Source organism: Poecilia formosa, unplaced genomic scaffold (genome assembly GCF_000485575.1).
Source record: "Poecilia formosa unplaced genomic scaffold, Poecilia_formosa-5.1.2 Scaffold91, whole genome shotgun sequence".
Classification (NCBI taxonomy): Eukaryota; Metazoa; Chordata; class Actinopteri; order Cyprinodontiformes; family Poeciliidae; genus Poecilia; species Poecilia formosa.
In genome coordinates, this window is record NW_006800030.1 from 696619 (window position 1) to 713636 (window position 17018).

Below are 17018 nucleotides of genomic sequence, written 5' to 3' on the forward strand. Positions count from 1 at the left end.
ATGGCAGTAGAACAACTCCTCTGGTGGCGGCCAGAGGAGTTTGATTATTTTCACACATTATACGTGTCTTATTTTTTACTGTAAGAACATTGTGACAGTTTTAACAAATAAGTAAAATATGTGTTTTTCTTACAGTTATCTAGTCCAGCTTTAAGATGTAATGCAGGAAAAGATCCCAGATGACCAACAGCATCTGATTTCTGAGTTTATAACCAACAACCCTGAATTATCTCTTTTCAACCTTTTATATCAACAACAACTAATAAGAAAAAGATTAAATGAATAAAGGCCTTCTACAAATTACATCATCATTTCTTTCTAATAAGCCTTCACCTTACAAGCAGAAACCATTTCCATTTGGACTCATTAGGAAGTCAGCCTGCCATCAGCCACATGGCTGCAGAAGAAGACTGGGATGAAGCCAGAGGCCCCCAGAGGGCCCGATAATCCCCCTGATAATTTGTGCCCTCTTGACCGCCAGGAGGGGGGAAGGGGGGCATTATTATTGTTTTGAGTGATTTCACTGTACCGTGTTGGCGCAGCTGCTGCGTGCAAGATCTGCACATTAAGTAGGTCAGTATTACAGGGGCGACAAAGCTTAACCCCATTCTGCTGCTGCTGCTGCTGCTTCCCTGTTGGCTGCTGTATGTGTGGCTCCAGAACATCCTCACTGCAGTATTGGAGTGGGGGGCAGGGGGGTGGGGAGGTCAGCTCAGTCAGTGGTCGAGGGAAACCAACCAGTGCACTACTCTGTGCTGTTTCTGATGAATTTATGGGCCAGCAGCTAGATCCTGAGAGGGCGTGTCTGATGAGCCGCAGTGGAGCCCGTCTCCCAGCAGACTGTCCTGACTCAGGTCAGCCTCATTCTGAGCCAGGACAGCATGGACACGCTCAGCTACCTACACAAAGAGCCAGGTCTGAGGTCAAAGGTCAAGAAAGTTCTACATCATGCAGTTAAAAAGGAATCCAAATGCTTTACTTTGTTTAACTGACATGTTGAGAGCGTTTGGGGTGGTTCCCAGGTTAATCACAACCTATCCTGCAAAATCAGGTGGAAAAGAAATGTAAATACTGATACTTATATAGAAAATTGAAAGGTTAAAACTTACTGTGTCCTTAAGAAGATGAAGCCGTGTCAAATCTGAATAAAACTTAGTGCATCAAAAGTGTATACCTTTCTCAATAATCAGTGGTGATCTATTTAACTATGTTACAGCATCAAACCCTTCTTATAATTATCTGCAATCTTTTGTGTACAACCCTTCTGGTATTTTGATGATTTATCTTTGGGGATGAGCTGCAAGTCTCTGAGGCTGAAAGGCCTCCTTGCCATCACCCTAATCTTTAGCTCCCTCCTCAGATTCTCAGTCAGGCTGAGGTTGGTAGTCTGGCTGAGCCACTCAAAAATGTTCATATTAATCCCAGTGATAACACACATGCTGATCAAATGAAAAAATACTTTAGCCCTCAGAATAATTATGGGCTTAAAGCAGCCATTTTCAGACAAGAAATATATTAGTTTGTTCGCTGTGTCAGTCTGCCTTAGTGATGAGCTTCATTCTAATGGAAATGCCAAAAATTCACCAAACTTTTCTACAATTGTCTAGATTACTACAGTATACAAGATGAAATGAGCAGTAACATTATGATGCAGGTCAGCGTTTTCTATCAGAAGCTACAGATGTGAAAACCATTCAACAAATTGAATGAAACCTAGAGATATGTCAATAGCTGGGTATCCATTGTCCTTATAATTGCACAATTTGACAATTCGAAAATAGAATTTGCTTAATGAAAACACTGCAAATTATTAAAAAAAAAACTAACTTTTTATAAAAAGCTTTGATGCTAGGAGGAGATGGTTTTTAGATTATATCAAAATTGGTTTATTTTGCAAAACTGCATTTCCCATGATCAACAACCAGATGTTGCCAATGGTGCAAACCACGAAGAAGACGACAACAGAAAGTAATTGGATGGCGCAGCATGTTTTTTAATGACTTATTGGGAAAACAAACTGACTCATGTATAATTTTAATTGCATTTCTTATTTAATTAAAAACGTTGCAATTGTGAAATTGACAGAAATAGTATTTTGCACACATTTCCAATGAAAATGTAGCTACTGTCTCCGCTGCTATCCATCTCCCAGTGTTTATTTTTTGCTTACAATTTCCTTTTTTTTTCTTTTTTTTTTTAAGCCCAAAACCTCTGAACCCTCTCATGCATTCCCAATAGACCGTCATTAATGGTCAATTCAATCATGTGTCATTTATATAAAACCTCATAATCAATAGTTTTACATCTCAAGATACCAAATAATGTTGGGGCTCACCAGTCATCTGCAGTCTGATGTCTGCATTATGTTTGCAATAGCTAGTCAGTTCTGTATCTTATTTGTAATTTCCAAAAATATACAAAAATACTGACAATTACTTGAAAATAAAGACGCATCTTCTCTCACTTTCTCATATTAATCATATTAACTTTTCATTAATATCAGTAATATCAGTTTCCATTGCTTATTAATGGAGTTTTACCAAAATAGGTGACACAGAAAGTGAAAAAGTCACATAGATAGTCAATATTCATTCCAGATTCAGATTTTTCCATCCTCTATGATGTGACACAGACAGTGCAGCTGACCTCAATAAACAGCTCAAACAACTCTATGACAGATACACATAGGCAAAAACATTCATCCCACGATCGGCAGACCCTCTGCAGGCACAATTTGAGGGACAGAGGAACATCTCTCAGGGCCTGCTGGGGAAACTGAACGGCATCATAATAACAAGTGTCACCAGGCGTCACCAGAGCTGTTAACCATGAAGGAATGCCTGGTTCCAGGGTAGTCCAGCCCAGAATTCCAGGGTTGGATGGTCGCGTCTGGAAGGATCTGGCAGCAACAAATGAACACTAGTTCCAGTGCAGCCAGTGCAGTGCACCATTCCTGAGTCTGACAGAATCCACACATATGGTGATCTTCTATTTCTCCCTTATATTTTAAAATAAGGCAAACATTTAACATCTTTTGTTCCATGGGAAACTGGACAGAAGGTCAGAAGCTTTTACAATACTTTGCTTTAAAACAGAAGTTTATTAAGACATTGGCCCAGATATTATCCAACACATGGAAAAGCCGCTAGTAGACAACACAAAGAGTTCTATTCAATTATTGGCTGTTGGTGAAGAATTTAAGTAACTCTTCACAGAACTCACTAATGAGCAGAATAAACCATTCATTAGTCAAGACAGTTTGAAGAAACATTTATTTTTATAGAGGGGTTCATTATAGTGTTTTTATGAACATCTTCCAGTATTATTATAACTTAACCTAAATCTATTCTAAACTCAGTTCATAGCTTACTCCTAAACCTAACCCACAAATCACTTTCCCCATTTTGTTAGTCCATTCTGTGGACTAACAAAATGTTTGTCCTCACAAGTACACATCCACACACATCCCTGTACTTCCATCCAACTGAGGACTTTGTATTTACTATCACTGTGCGCTCACAAGTGTTATGTCAATTCTATTAAAGCATCCATCCATCTTTCCTTGACCTTTCCTATCCATTAACACACCTTGATATTTTATTTTATGATTTTAGCATCAAAGAGGAGTTTCAAATTAAGCTATACCACAGAGATATGTTAAGTATACCATACCATACCATACCATACAGTATGGTATTGTATGTGTAGGATATGCACATGAAAGGTATGTGTATATATTATACGGTAAGGTGTGTAAGATATACACATAGAAACAAACAATAAGAAAACATTTCTGAAGTTTATTCAGGCTGTGAGAGAAGCAGACTTATCGCAGATAACAGGAAGGTTGAACTGAGACATCAGCTCCTGTCTGCCAATAACCTGTGAGCTGAACTTTATAAAATCTGACTCATTAGAGTAAGGCTTTATTTGTGTTCATGGTGCCCACACTAATCCCTTATGACATACTAAAGCCAGTTTAAAACGTTACTCCTGTAACCAATCTACTGGGTTTCTTAATCAAACTGGATAGTTTAATTTCACAGCATAGTTTCAGGAAGGACCCAACACAAAAAAGGAAGCTACTGACCACTGAGACTAGGCTTAAAGGAATTTCTTGTTAAAACTTAGTTTTACAATTATGTCTTCTACACCTAATGACCCCTCATGCCATGAAGAATGGAAAAAGTATTCTGAATGGTGTTTTTTTGTTGTTGTTTGTTTGTTTGTTTGTTTTTCTTGGAGAGAAATCAGAGGCAATTAAAATCTGGCTCTGCAGATCAAAGCCTTACTCATCAAAATCAGCCACCAAACTGTGATGGGTTTCATTTGGGTTAAGGTGGTTCTGACCTGCAAGCATTAATAACTCAGCATTTTCATTGTTCTAGTTCACACCACATAACCAGCTGAGCAAAGGTCGCAGCAGTATGAGTATCACGCTTACGGAAGGTGAGTTAATCTACAACCCTGAGCCTTAAAGAGGACTCAGCACTTTTTCTACACAGACTAACGTGTGTTCACTGATTTCATGCAGCTGAAGACTAACATTTAGTTGTTTCTCTTACCAGCTTGTTATAATGTTATTGGGATGTTATCTACAATGTATATAACAAGAATGTATTGGTAGCAGAAACCAAGAGTTCCCCTTCCTGAGGTTTACAGAAGAAGCTCTGTGAACTCTGCCATTACAATCAATCTTGTTACATAATGCTGCCTCACATAAAGGTTCGCTTCTTTAAAGAGAAACACAACTAAATAGTTCAGACTTCAAGCTTGTTGATCTTACTTTGTATCTGATCTTCTTCTGACCAGTCCAGATTCTCCAACTGTTGTATTTATTTCAGAAATGTGTCACCAGGTGACATGCTGAAGTTCTGCTGATTTATGTAAATCTTGATGAACCTAAACCTGCATGGGCGTGTATCTTCCTCTATTCTTTTAAACAGAGGGCCCTCTTAAATCAAGGGATTTTCAATATCATATAACTGTCGGTGTTGCTTTTGAGTTGACTTGGTAGACAAGATATGAAGTTCGAGACACTGCAAACATGAAAACTGAGTTATGTGTTATTTTTAAAACTTTCCTCATAAACGCAGTATAGTTAGTAGAATTGTCATTATCCAGACCGAAATGAGCCACTGTGCTATAGTAGCTGTGCAGGCCTGAATGTGGCCTGAATGTGGCCTGAATGTGGCACTTTAGCACTACAGAAAAACAAAAATGGACATTTCAGAGTTTCCACAGAAAGCTCGTCTTCGTTTTAAATGAAAACCTTTTTGTACTCGAACAACTTTCCCACGTGGCCAGCATTTAAAGAGATAACCCTGCTTCACATTAATTGGATTAACTGTGACGACTTGATTACTGAAATAATCAACTAATTTAGTAATTGATTAATCGATAGCTGAGGAATACAGACTCAAAAAATGGCCATATGCTGGAAGAACAACATATTCAGAGAAGTAATTAAGCCAAAACTGTACAAAAATAGGTACATTTTGCATTTAAGATAAAAAAAAACAATCTTTATGTCTGTAAATATGTTCTGCTCAGAACTGCTCAAGTAGCATAGTTTTACCTTTACCTGGTTCAAATTCAGTGAACAAAACTCCTATTAAGCACCTTTTGGTATTCAGTTGAATCAGATTCAATGTTATTGTATTTTAGGCAATAAGATTTTTATGTTTTTATTTAATAAATGAATTAAATTAATTCTTCATTTGTATCTTTTAATTTGTTTAGAATAGAATAGAATAGAATAGAATAGAATAGAATAGAACATACTTTATTGTCTCCAGAGGAAAATTTGTTATGGACTCAACAGTTTTTACTGTATAGTAGCAGCTGCCCAAACAAACAATAAATGCACATACAGTATGTGCAAACTTTTTATTTGATCAATTAATCAATAGAATCAATAGAATTAATAGCTGCAGCCGTTTTTCATGCTAACCCTTTGCCTCCCTGTAAGATACAACATATTTAATCTGACCCCCATCAATCTGATCTTTGCTGAGCGGCTTTGGGCTTTGTGTAACTTCACCAATTGCTGCCATGTTGATCCAAAGATTTAGGTGAGCTGTGCCAATCTGAGGTGCTATCATATATTTTTATTTTATAATAGCTGGTACATAGAAGGACATTCAGATTTTGACATATTGAAGAACTTTTCATTCATATAGTCCTTCCTCTTTCTGTGTAGCGCTGATGACTCTGGAGTCGTTACCAGCAGGTGTGTATAAACATCACCACAAAGACAGGCTGATATCAGCTACTTCATGTGATATTTAATTCATAATAGATATGCAAGATTAAGGCCCAGACTGATTCCATCACAGCTCATTACTTAATGAGAAAGATTTGTAAAGAAGCACGCTGGAGGGCAGGGGGCTGGAGGGAAGCTGGCTAATCTGTGGAGTTTACAGTGGTAAGCTCTTGGATGGGGTAAAGCAGGCCAGCAGGGTTTATCTGAGTCCAGGCCCGGAACATCAGAGTGAGACCACAAGAACCAGAACAAGAACCTCCAGAACCACAAGAACCCTCTGGTATCTGAACTTAGCAAAACTACACAGCTTCACCCATGTGTCAAACATCTGCTGCGTTTCCAGACAGGATTCATTACTCCTCTTAGAGTTATGTACTTATGGATGTGTATGGGGTGACGTGTTTCTATGAGAATGACAGTACACATCCTCCACACTACAGTGGACACTGACTCAGCCTGCTGGAGGGTAGCAGCAGCAGCAGCAGCGTTTCTTTTCCTAGAAACAGGCAGGAGGCATAGAGACTATTTTAACTTTTCTAACCACTGCTCCCCCCAACCCACTCCCTACACACACACCCGCACACACGCACGCACGCACGCGCACACGCGCACGCACACACACACACACACACACACACACACACGCACGCACACCTTTCAGTTCTTGTGACTTGTGGGGAAGCTGCATGCATGATGTGCAGTCTTTGCACCGACTCTGATTTCAGACAGTAAGCAGGGTGAGCCATCATTCCTCCTGAATGACGGGTCAGATCAATGCTCAGAACCAGGATCAGGTCGGGTTCTGATGTACACAGTATCTGGAGGAGAACTGAGCTGTGAAACACCGCGACCCGGCCCTCCATGCTGGAGGTCATCAGCCTGGTTCAGGACGTTGTGGTGTATTGTGGAGCTGCGTCAGAAGGTTGAAACTACCTCTCAGTTGTCAGATCTCAAAGTGTGTGTTGTCAGAGTTTTTACAACATGTCTGCAAATCAATAACTAATCAAACATAAACCACACCAGATGAATACATGACTTGTCTAAACCCATTTAAAGTTCTGCAACAGCTTCTTTCCTCAGGCTGACAGAGACCTGAACACACCTGCACACACAATAACATGCTTTCCCCTCAGCCCAGTACATAAACTCATTACCGACTGTGGACTTTAAGACTTTTGAGAATATGGACTTTAAGTCAAATAATCAAACAACAGAAGCATTGGAAACTGAAGAACTTCCAACAGCAATTATTAGATGATGTCACTTCCACCGTCTTGTTCATGATGCGTTTCAAAGTTCTGCTTCCTCCTCAAACTATTTTCTGTGAATTATTGTTGTTGGAGCTTTTACTGTTAGTAGTAAAGTCTTTATTATTGCTACTGCCATTTGTTTTAACTGTCCCCTGAAGTCAACACGCAATGCCATTTTGTTATGCAACATGCCTTGCATGAAGCACATGAAGTTGATGATCACTGCACTCTTATGACGTGGTTGTGATTATGATGCATGCATCCTGACATGTTTTTATTTTATTAAATTAAGACTATAGGATTTTTGCAATTCCATACACTTTAAAGTTCTTTGAGAACAACATTAATATGGTCATTATACGTAATTATGTAATTATATTAGCATCTCAAACAACCTCAACCTCAGGTTTATACCAAAACATACCAAAAGGCCAAAAGGTTTGACATTATTCACATACTGACAGGTTGTTATTTCCATCAACAAAGCTCTGCTGTGTGACGTCTAACGTTGTTGTTCTGTGCATGTGGGTCACTTTGGGGACATAAACTATCCACACAGACTCATCATTCAGTCATATGTACAATTACACATACAATTTTTTAATTGGATTTCAGCAAAATAAAAAAAAAATAAAAAAATTTGAATTGAGCATCAAGACCTGCTGGGTGAACAAAGAACTCATAGGATAACTCCTCCACCTGTTTGCTGGTGCAAAGCCTGCATACAGCTGTTGCCCTCCACTAAAAGCAAGTTTTCCAAACAACTGCAGTATTTAATTTGCACAACGAATTAAATCTGATTAACAAATTTAATGCAGGCAGGTTGAGGACATCTGAAGTGCTAGATGTGCCAAAGTCTGAGATAGTTATGTTGGAAACATAATACTTAATGTTTCAACTTACATTATGTGGCCTATGGAAAGTTCACTAACTGTGTTAGCTGGAAAGCTAATGTGTAGTTCCTCAAAATACAAAAAGAAAGTTATTTACTGCAGGTGTGACTATTTACTTCTTGTAGCCTTGAAAACAAAGAGATAAAGCCAGCTTAGTGATTTTTACTGGATGCTTAGATTCAAGGATAGCAGCTGCTAACCGTAGGAAATTGTAACAGAGACAGCAACATAAAACTGACAACGATTTTCAGTCACAATAAAATAAAAATCAAGGTCAAGGTTGTTCCTTTTTACTAGAACCTTTGTTAGAGTGGTCCTGAAACCCCCACCCCAGCCACCTGCAGAACATAAACCTTTGGGGTTGAATAGTAAACAGTTATATTAGCATTCAGTTGCCTATCAAATGGCTCTCTGGTGGTGTGTGTGTGTGTGTGTGTGTGTGTGTGTGTGTGTGTGTGTGTGTGTGTGTGTGTGCGTGTAACGTTTGTGTGGGGGGGGTTTATGGGTTGCGGCTCAATAAGCGCTGATGAGAACAAAACACCTTGGTGCACATGTTCATTTTCAGGGTGTTGTGTTCAGGTCTGCTGTGGGCTCACAAATTTACATACTCCAACCCAACGTCCCACATGAAGGCTCTGGGATGGACAGCAACATTTCACCGACAGGAAGAGTCAAAGTAGACACATTGAAAATGAATAAATGTTCACTTTAGCTTTTTTTTTTGTGTCTCACATATTTAAAAAAAATATATACAAATATGGCTAATATTTTAGGTGCTTCATATCTAGTTCAGTCTGTCATTAAACTGTGGTCAACTGTAGCACAAACACTGCTGAGGTCTCGGCAAAAACAAATGTTGCTAAAGTTAAAGTACGCCTTAAAGGACAGAAAAACATCCTGACCTGTCACAGTTCGGGCTTACGGCCCCGAAAGAGTCGCAGGAGCAGGGCAGACAGCCGCTGGTGCCGTTGGTGAAGTACTCCTCCTCACACTCCTCACACTGCAGGCCTGTGTAGCCCAGCAGGCAGGAACACTGACCGGTGCTCTGGTTGCATACGTCTGGATCCGAAATTCCTTCAGCGCCGCTGCTGCAGTTACACACCACCTCTGGTTTGCGAGGAGGGTAGAGATCAGCAATGAAAGAAGAAGGACAAAGTATGTAAATATCATATCTGATGTAAGACAAGAGGCAGAAATCGGTTTATTATAAAGTGCTGCACCGTGAGCTGCAGGTAGCCTCACAGAAATAAGTTCAAACACCCAAACATGGCCTACAGAGAGTGTTTTTAATAAAACAGTGTCTACAGCACCAGTATGGAGAAGATCTGAAACAATGCAACCCAAACATTTTTTAAAGAAGTGAAACACCACACAGTATTCCACAACAAGGCATTTTTGAAACAGTTTTTGTGTTACAGATTGTTACAGATTTACAGAACAGTCAGAATACAATGCAGCATTTAACATGGACATTATTATTCTGTTTACTATCATCAGCACATAAATAAGTTTTTTTTCATGAACATCAGTTTGATAATGGGACATTTGCATGTTTGGTTTTCCACTGGATCAGTCATAGTCTGCCTGGGTGTAACAACTGTCATATTCGACTTTGCAGAGTGAGCTGTTTTGTTTTATTTAGCAATAATAAATCTGTGCAAATACACATAACATGTGGGGTTCATCACAGCTCCATTCTCCGTCTAATTTTATTCAATAAATATGTTCCCCCTGGCTCAGATTATTAAGTATTAACACATCTCTTATGATATGCTGACACCATGGAATTTTAGATTTCAAGTGACTGTATTAGCACAGTCCCTTTTAGCTACTGAGTGTGTCCACAGAGCAAATAAATGGATTGGTTAGAATGTTTATCTTAATGCAAACAGGGCAGAAGTCCCTTATTTGAAATGGATCAAATGCTCTAAACCAGGTCTCTGCAGAACATCGACACGGAAAAACACCCAATGAGAGGGGTGAGTATGCTATTTCATTCAGATCAGACTGAAAAAGGAAAAGAGAGGTCAAAAGCAGAATCAAATTATTTGTGAGGTCAAAAGATGCAAGCTGAAATGATTTTTATTCAATATTTTGAACTGTTAAGCCTTAATATAACAACAGCAAGCCAGCGCCCTACCCTCTTGGTATAATCTTTTTTGTGAGGCTGGTGTAAACAGTGAATAGGGAAGCAGTTAATCCAGCATACTTCATAAACCTGTACAGTCCAATGTTGGCGTTAGCTACCAGGCTTACATTCCTTTTCAGCAACGCTGCTTAATATTTCCACCTTTAGTGACAATGGAACATTGTTTTGGGGGAAATTGCACACAGAAATGAACTAAACATGAACATGACGGAAATATCTTGGAGCTGTTGGCAGCCCCAGTGAGAGAGCAAAGTGCAGTATGACTGAGGAAGGAGCAACAACTCTTTATTGTTCACAACATCATCTGAAAAATAAAAACGTAAAACTTGCTTTTGCACCTTTTCTGAAGTACAGAATAATCTCTAGTCCCATGTAGAGATACATGTTCGACCAAACCGAGTTGATCGAACCTGAACACATGATGTCAGGCATGTTGATGATAACCCTTTAGAGTAAAAGAGAGGTAATCTATTATTTATCTGATGTCAAGTTAGGTGTGGCAACTGAAGGCGCCACTGTTTGTCTTTATTCTGCACTGAGCAGACAAAGACATCAGACAGTTCAGGTGGAAAAAAACATCTGAATTTTTAGTGGAATGTTACTCAGGCATCCCATTCTGGATTACACTCTGGTTCCACTGCAGCTTGTGCGTTTATGTAACAAAGGCAGTTTTGCTGGTCTGTAGAGTACAGTCTAACGGTCTGTCGCCTGTGATCACCCCTGAAGAAGTGTGACGTGCAAAGAATGTGTCTCATTCCGCACAGCCACTACAGTTCCCGCTCGACCTCCAGCTCCTCCAGGTGGATAACAGGAATCTGGAGGTGCTTCTCCAAAGTTACACAACAGGTTTGATGCAGATCAGACTGGATGCGTGCATTGCAGTGAGGCAGAGTTCACCTCCTTCCTGTCTTGTAAGCTGACTGTAACACAACAACCCCCCACAGATAACACTAACCACTCGCCACAAAACCTTCAGTTACTACAGCAAGCATTTTTCATATTTCATATATAGCAAATCAAATTTGACAGTAAAATGGAAATAATACATCTGATGGTATGTAGAGCCTCGTCTCCATTGAGAGGTATGTCATGGGTCGGTGTGGTTTAATAAGCTATTTTGTCTGTTTCCATTGTAAAAGTGGCCATTCCAACCGTATGAACCTGGGCCCCCTTCAAGTGTAGGACCATAGGATGATGGGACAGTACAGTTAGGGTGGAGCTTTTGTTGTCACACAACATAATCCATTAATTGGGGGACAGAAAAATGCCACTGGTTGTAACAAGCACAAGATACACATTTCATCACAGCATGAATGAGAATGACTGATTTCATTGTAAAGTGTCAAGATCCGTGTTTTTGTGTGTTTATTTTTGAGTTTTCTGTGTTCAGTCCTGTTTCCCTGTGAGTCTCTGTCCTGTCCTCCCCGTTGATTGCTCCCCAGGTGTGTCTCATTCCCTTAATTACCCCGTGTGTATTTAAACCCACCGGTTGTCGGATCCTCAGTGTCGTAGTCAGTGTCTAAGTCACGTCTTGTGTTCGCTCCAGTAGAACTGTGAAGTCCTGGAAAGCGTTAGCTCTCGTTTCAGTCCGGTGTTTCAGTTGCTACCGGTATTTGGCTGTGTGCCTGTTTTTCTGCCGTGCTGCCTGTTTTGGACTGTGAGCATCATCATTAAATTCTTCATCTTCACCATAACCTGGGTCTCAGCGTCTCTCCTCACCACCAACACCCACACCACATGACATAAAGAGTCTTTGAGTGTCCTAAACCGATATGCAAGTCTGATGTCATTTCTTTTTCATTTCATTACACCAGTGCAAGGTTTCCCCCAGAAAACCTGCTAAGCAATAGGGGCAGTCCACCATGTTTTTCTATTAAAAATATTTCAGCTACAAAAATTCAGAGATGCACCAGCAGGTATTATAAGCTGTAAACAATAGCATGTGAGGCCAACAGGCAGGTGGAGGGACGGCATAATTGATGCACACCCACTTGTATCCAGTTCAATCCATCAGCTATAAACCTAGCTTAGTCCAAGGGGCAAGTAGAGACTGGTGGTCCGCCAGGGTCATGATACACTGGGGGAAACCTATTAGTATGTCACGTTAGTCATTGCATTAGTATGATACCATGTTAAGCATTTGTGTTGAACACTGTCTGCCCAGTAGCAGTCCAACTGACAGTGGAAACGCTCTCCTGAACGTGACCGACCACAAAGTATCATACTGAGCTGCACCAACCTGTTTTTGGTTAGTTTCTTATCTCGCTTTTTAATAACTATACTGTTTATGTTTATAATTTTGCATACTAACGAAGTTCTCAAGGAAAAAAATGGCTACAATAAAAAAATAAGGGAACAGTCATTAGGCATGAGATTACCTTTGGGTAGCAACATGCAAAAGACCATAGTGTTGGCCTCAAAATCCCAAAAGTATATTTACTGAATGCAAACAAAACTAAAAACACCAACAGATTATCAGCAAGTGTGAATCTGTTTTGTGTGCCAACTAATAATGTCTTCTCAATAATCCCTAGAGGCACATTTGCCTTCAAATTCAAAGTGCAGTCAAACTCTACACATGACTGCGTGGCTCAGGTCACTGTGGAGCAGAGCTGCTGCTCTGCAGGAACGGTGCTTTGGGCTCTCAGTTGGGTCTTTCACTACAGCATCTAACTGAGCTTTCAGTAGGTGTGTGGCTGCGCCAGGCTCCAGCAGTCCTGCAACTCCAAACAGGATGAAGTAGCTATAGAAAATAGACAGACTGTCTTCAATAATAATTCACTGGCATCTTTACATCCTGGATTTCTACTGAGGCCAGTAAGTCTTGCTACAATCTGACCTGGGATCAGTTAAGTGTTGGTCACTTTGCCTTTTCCACACGGCCATTTTGATGGTTTTGTACCAGATCTTTTGTGGTCTGAACTGGAACCGTCACCAGGTGTGGTTTTACTGCTCTGAGAACCAATGCGATATCTTAAGAAATTGTCTATATTGTACAGTAAAGAGAGCTGATTTTATAACTGCAATGAAAATATAGCAGGATGTCATCCAGTTATTGTGGTGTGATTATGGGTCAATCTGTCAGATCTGCTGACAGTCAACAGGCTCCACCTGGGCTCAGAACCACAAACAACGGAAACATGGTGTAATATAAGAGCCTCACAAAAATGTACATCTGAATAAAAATACATTAAATTTGAGCATGTTTACATATATTTATTTCTAGGGTTCATCAAAGTACTTATTGTTTAGGGCTGCAACTAACAATAATTTTAGTAGTTGATTATTAAAATTGCCACAGTTTTTTTTTTGTTTAACCACTTAATACTTATTATACAATATTAGAAATAGATTGAAATGCAAATTAAAAAAATATATTCCTTTTTTAAATAAGAAAACAAGGCAGCATTACTTTACTATGCCACTTGAAGAGTTCTGGATAAAACATCTTGACAAATTTAAATGCAACATGTATACATATTTTTTGTACACTTTTGGATTAATTACTTCTCTAAGTATGTTGTCATTCAGCAAATGGCCTTTTTTGAGTCTGAATACCCGAGTTAACAATTAATTGATTACTAAATTAGTTGATGATGGTTTCATATTCACAGTGGTGGAGAAAGTACTCAAAAAATGTACTTAAGTACAGTAACAAAGTACTTGTACTTCGTTACTCCCCACCACTGCATATTCATCACGATTAACCCAATTAATTATTACAATTCTATTAATGACCAAGAGAAATAAACTGAAACACAGTGGACACAACTGTTGTTAGGAGTCATATGGAATTAGACTGGGATAAAATGGCAACATGTACAAAATGGGGGCATGAATGGGCAAACTGACCCCAAGCATTGGTATTCACGCATTGGCTAAGAGCACCATCTTTTTAGGCCAAACAGTCGATCAGAACAGGGAACGGTTCACAAAAGCACAGCGGAAGAAAACAAACTGATATTAAAGCACAAACACCATTACAGAAAGACAATATGGCTAAATATGGCTAAAAAGCCTGTTGTTCAGGGTTGAGGATACTACTTAGCAAGAAGAAATCTCAAGATTAAAATGATGAGATTTAGACTTTCAAGAACAGAACAAAAATAAAAACTTCTGTATGCTTAAGCCCCCTTGTAAATTTGATAAATCTAATAAAAAAGACAAAAGATAGGTGGGATTTTCTCTAACAACCATTCTGGTTCAAAAGCGTTCAGCATCTGTCTGCTGCTGACAGAACAACACATTCACATGGAGGGTGGGATGTGTGCGGGGTGTGAGAGGGGAGGGGCCCCACTGTCATTGCTCATTCATGGCTTCAGCCTGCCTGGCCATTTTGGTTGGATGGCCTTGTTCTGATGCTGAACATGCCATCAAAACAACAATCCAGACAGGGTGAAGCAGCTGATCGCTGCTACCTTCCTGCTTTCTCTCCAGACGCATTTGGTTTCTGAAGGGACAGAGAGGTTTTACCGAGCAGCAGCATCAGAACCGCCATCCACCCCCTCACGGCTCCCCCTCCTCCTCCAGCCCACTGGAGTGTGTGGCTCATCTTCTAACAAAAAGGCCTGCAAATTACATCAAAGGCCAAGCAGAAGCACCTGCACTATGCACTTTGTGAATATGGAATATGTATCATTTAGCGGGCTTTTGTGATGTGAAAGGGTGCAGTGTAGAAACTGGTGATCTGCCTATTGTTGCCATGTTTTTATGGTCGCTGTCTGCGTCAAAATGACAGCGCGAGCTTCCAGCAGCCTGAGCCTGAGTCAGTGAACACACTGGCGCCGTGTTTGTTACTGTATGCAACACAAATCCAACTGGAAAAAAAAAAAAAAAAAAAAAAACAGCAACTCATCCCAGATCGCTCACCTTGACTGTTCTCTACTGAGGTAACAGACGCAGCGTTATCTGCAGCCCAGGCATCGTTGGTGGTGTGCTGGGAAACCATGGACACCATGGTCTGCAGCATCTTCTCCGGGCTAAGAAGTGATGTCTGAGCATCGGTGGAGCGTTTGCGCGTCCAGGTCAGCCGGGAACTCGGGGCTGTTATTTGCTCCTTAATAGGGGAGGTTATTCCAGCGTCTGGGGTGGCAGTGGTGCGACTGGTGGTGGTTGTCGGGTCCGTTGTTGGAGGCTGGAAGGTGGTCGCCTTTTCAGAGCCAGGGCTGCCGGGGCTTGTCGGGTGGGATGTGATTCCAGCCGGAGGAGCGGACAGGGTTCTGGTCCCGGGTGAAGCAGCGCGAGGCTCGCCTGTGCGAAAAGCGTCCCAGCCGCCTGAGCCGGGCTTCCTGCTGGAGATAGGCGACGCATCGCTGGGACTGATGCGAGGGGCAGATTCCGAAAACCCAATATATCCGTAGAGAATGAGTAGCAGGGCTGGGGATATGTACATCATTGAGGACGTTAAGCTCATACTCGCTCTCAGCTCTCCATGTATAAGCCCCGGTAACGGTCTCCCTCAGACCCGGCCCTGAATAAACTCGTACTCCACCATTGATGTCGCCCGGCGGTGTAACGCTGCTGTTGTTGCCGACAGCCTCACTGCAACCTAGCTGCTGACATGGACTGATGGGCTCGGCAGCCAATAGGAGCTCTGGAGGGCTGTCTCTTCGAGCTGTTTCAGTTGCTGATTGGACAATCCCTTAGCATGGTTTTAACGTGTAGAGGATTATCAAACGACCCTACTACACTGTCAAACATCGTCATTTAAATATCCTCATTCATAAATTTATTTAATTTACTTTATTTTTCTGTATTTTATAATAATAGGCCCGCTAGTTATTGTACTTTGTCTTATACCCGTAACAGATTATAAAGCGTTTTTTCCCTGCAGGTTTATTTGTTATGTCACAAGGTTGTTCCCAACTGGCTGTGATAAGGGAATGACATGCTCTGGCTTGTTTTATAAATACCTTTTCCAATAGTCATATTTGACAGTTAGTTGATATCCTGTTTGTGCTCGTTTTGTATTTCATTTTTTACAAATCTGTTGGATTATGAAATAACTAGAGACTTCCTCTTAACGGTTTGCTTAAGTTATACTACAAAGGTGTCTGAGAGATGCTTTCCCCCAGACACCTTACACCTTACACACACCCTCCTACAAAAGACAGTACAATTAATATAGCAATTAATACATGTAAAAAATACATAAAAAATACATATATGTATGCTCATTGTGCTTTCAAACGGACTCTGTAATATATCATTCTGGAGACATTTGGTGCGTTTTAATGTATAAGAAAGTGAATTTTTTTTTGTTTCTGACAGAGAATTTTACATGCTTTTTTTTAAGGCTTCTCTTTTTATAGTCGGATTATATTGCCTCCTGGTGGTCAAAACATGTAAACAGCTCTTATTGCGTCATGATGATAGATAGATAGATAGATAGATAGATAGATAGATAGATAGATAGATAGATAGATAGATAGATAGATAGATAGATAGATAGATAGATAGAT

The 17018-nt window shown here is 40.3% G+C and overlaps 1 protein-coding gene across 1 annotated transcript in view; it reads right to left on the minus strand.

Moving 5' to 3' along the window:
* si:ch211-158d24.2 (multiple epidermal growth factor-like domains protein 9) overlaps window positions 1-16115 on the minus strand; it is a 38164-nt gene extending 22049 nt beyond the window's left edge. Inside the window, exons 1-2 of the mRNA XM_007557739.2 lie at window positions 15427-16115; window positions 9311-9515 (exon numbers count right to left, since the gene is read on the minus strand). Coding sequence (XP_007557801.1) covers window positions 9311-9515; window positions 15427-15970 — 749 coding nt within the window. The 5' untranslated portion in view covers window positions 15971-16115. The remainder of the gene's footprint in view (window positions 1-9310; window positions 9516-15426) is intronic.
* Window positions 16116-17018: the final 903 nt, after the last annotated feature.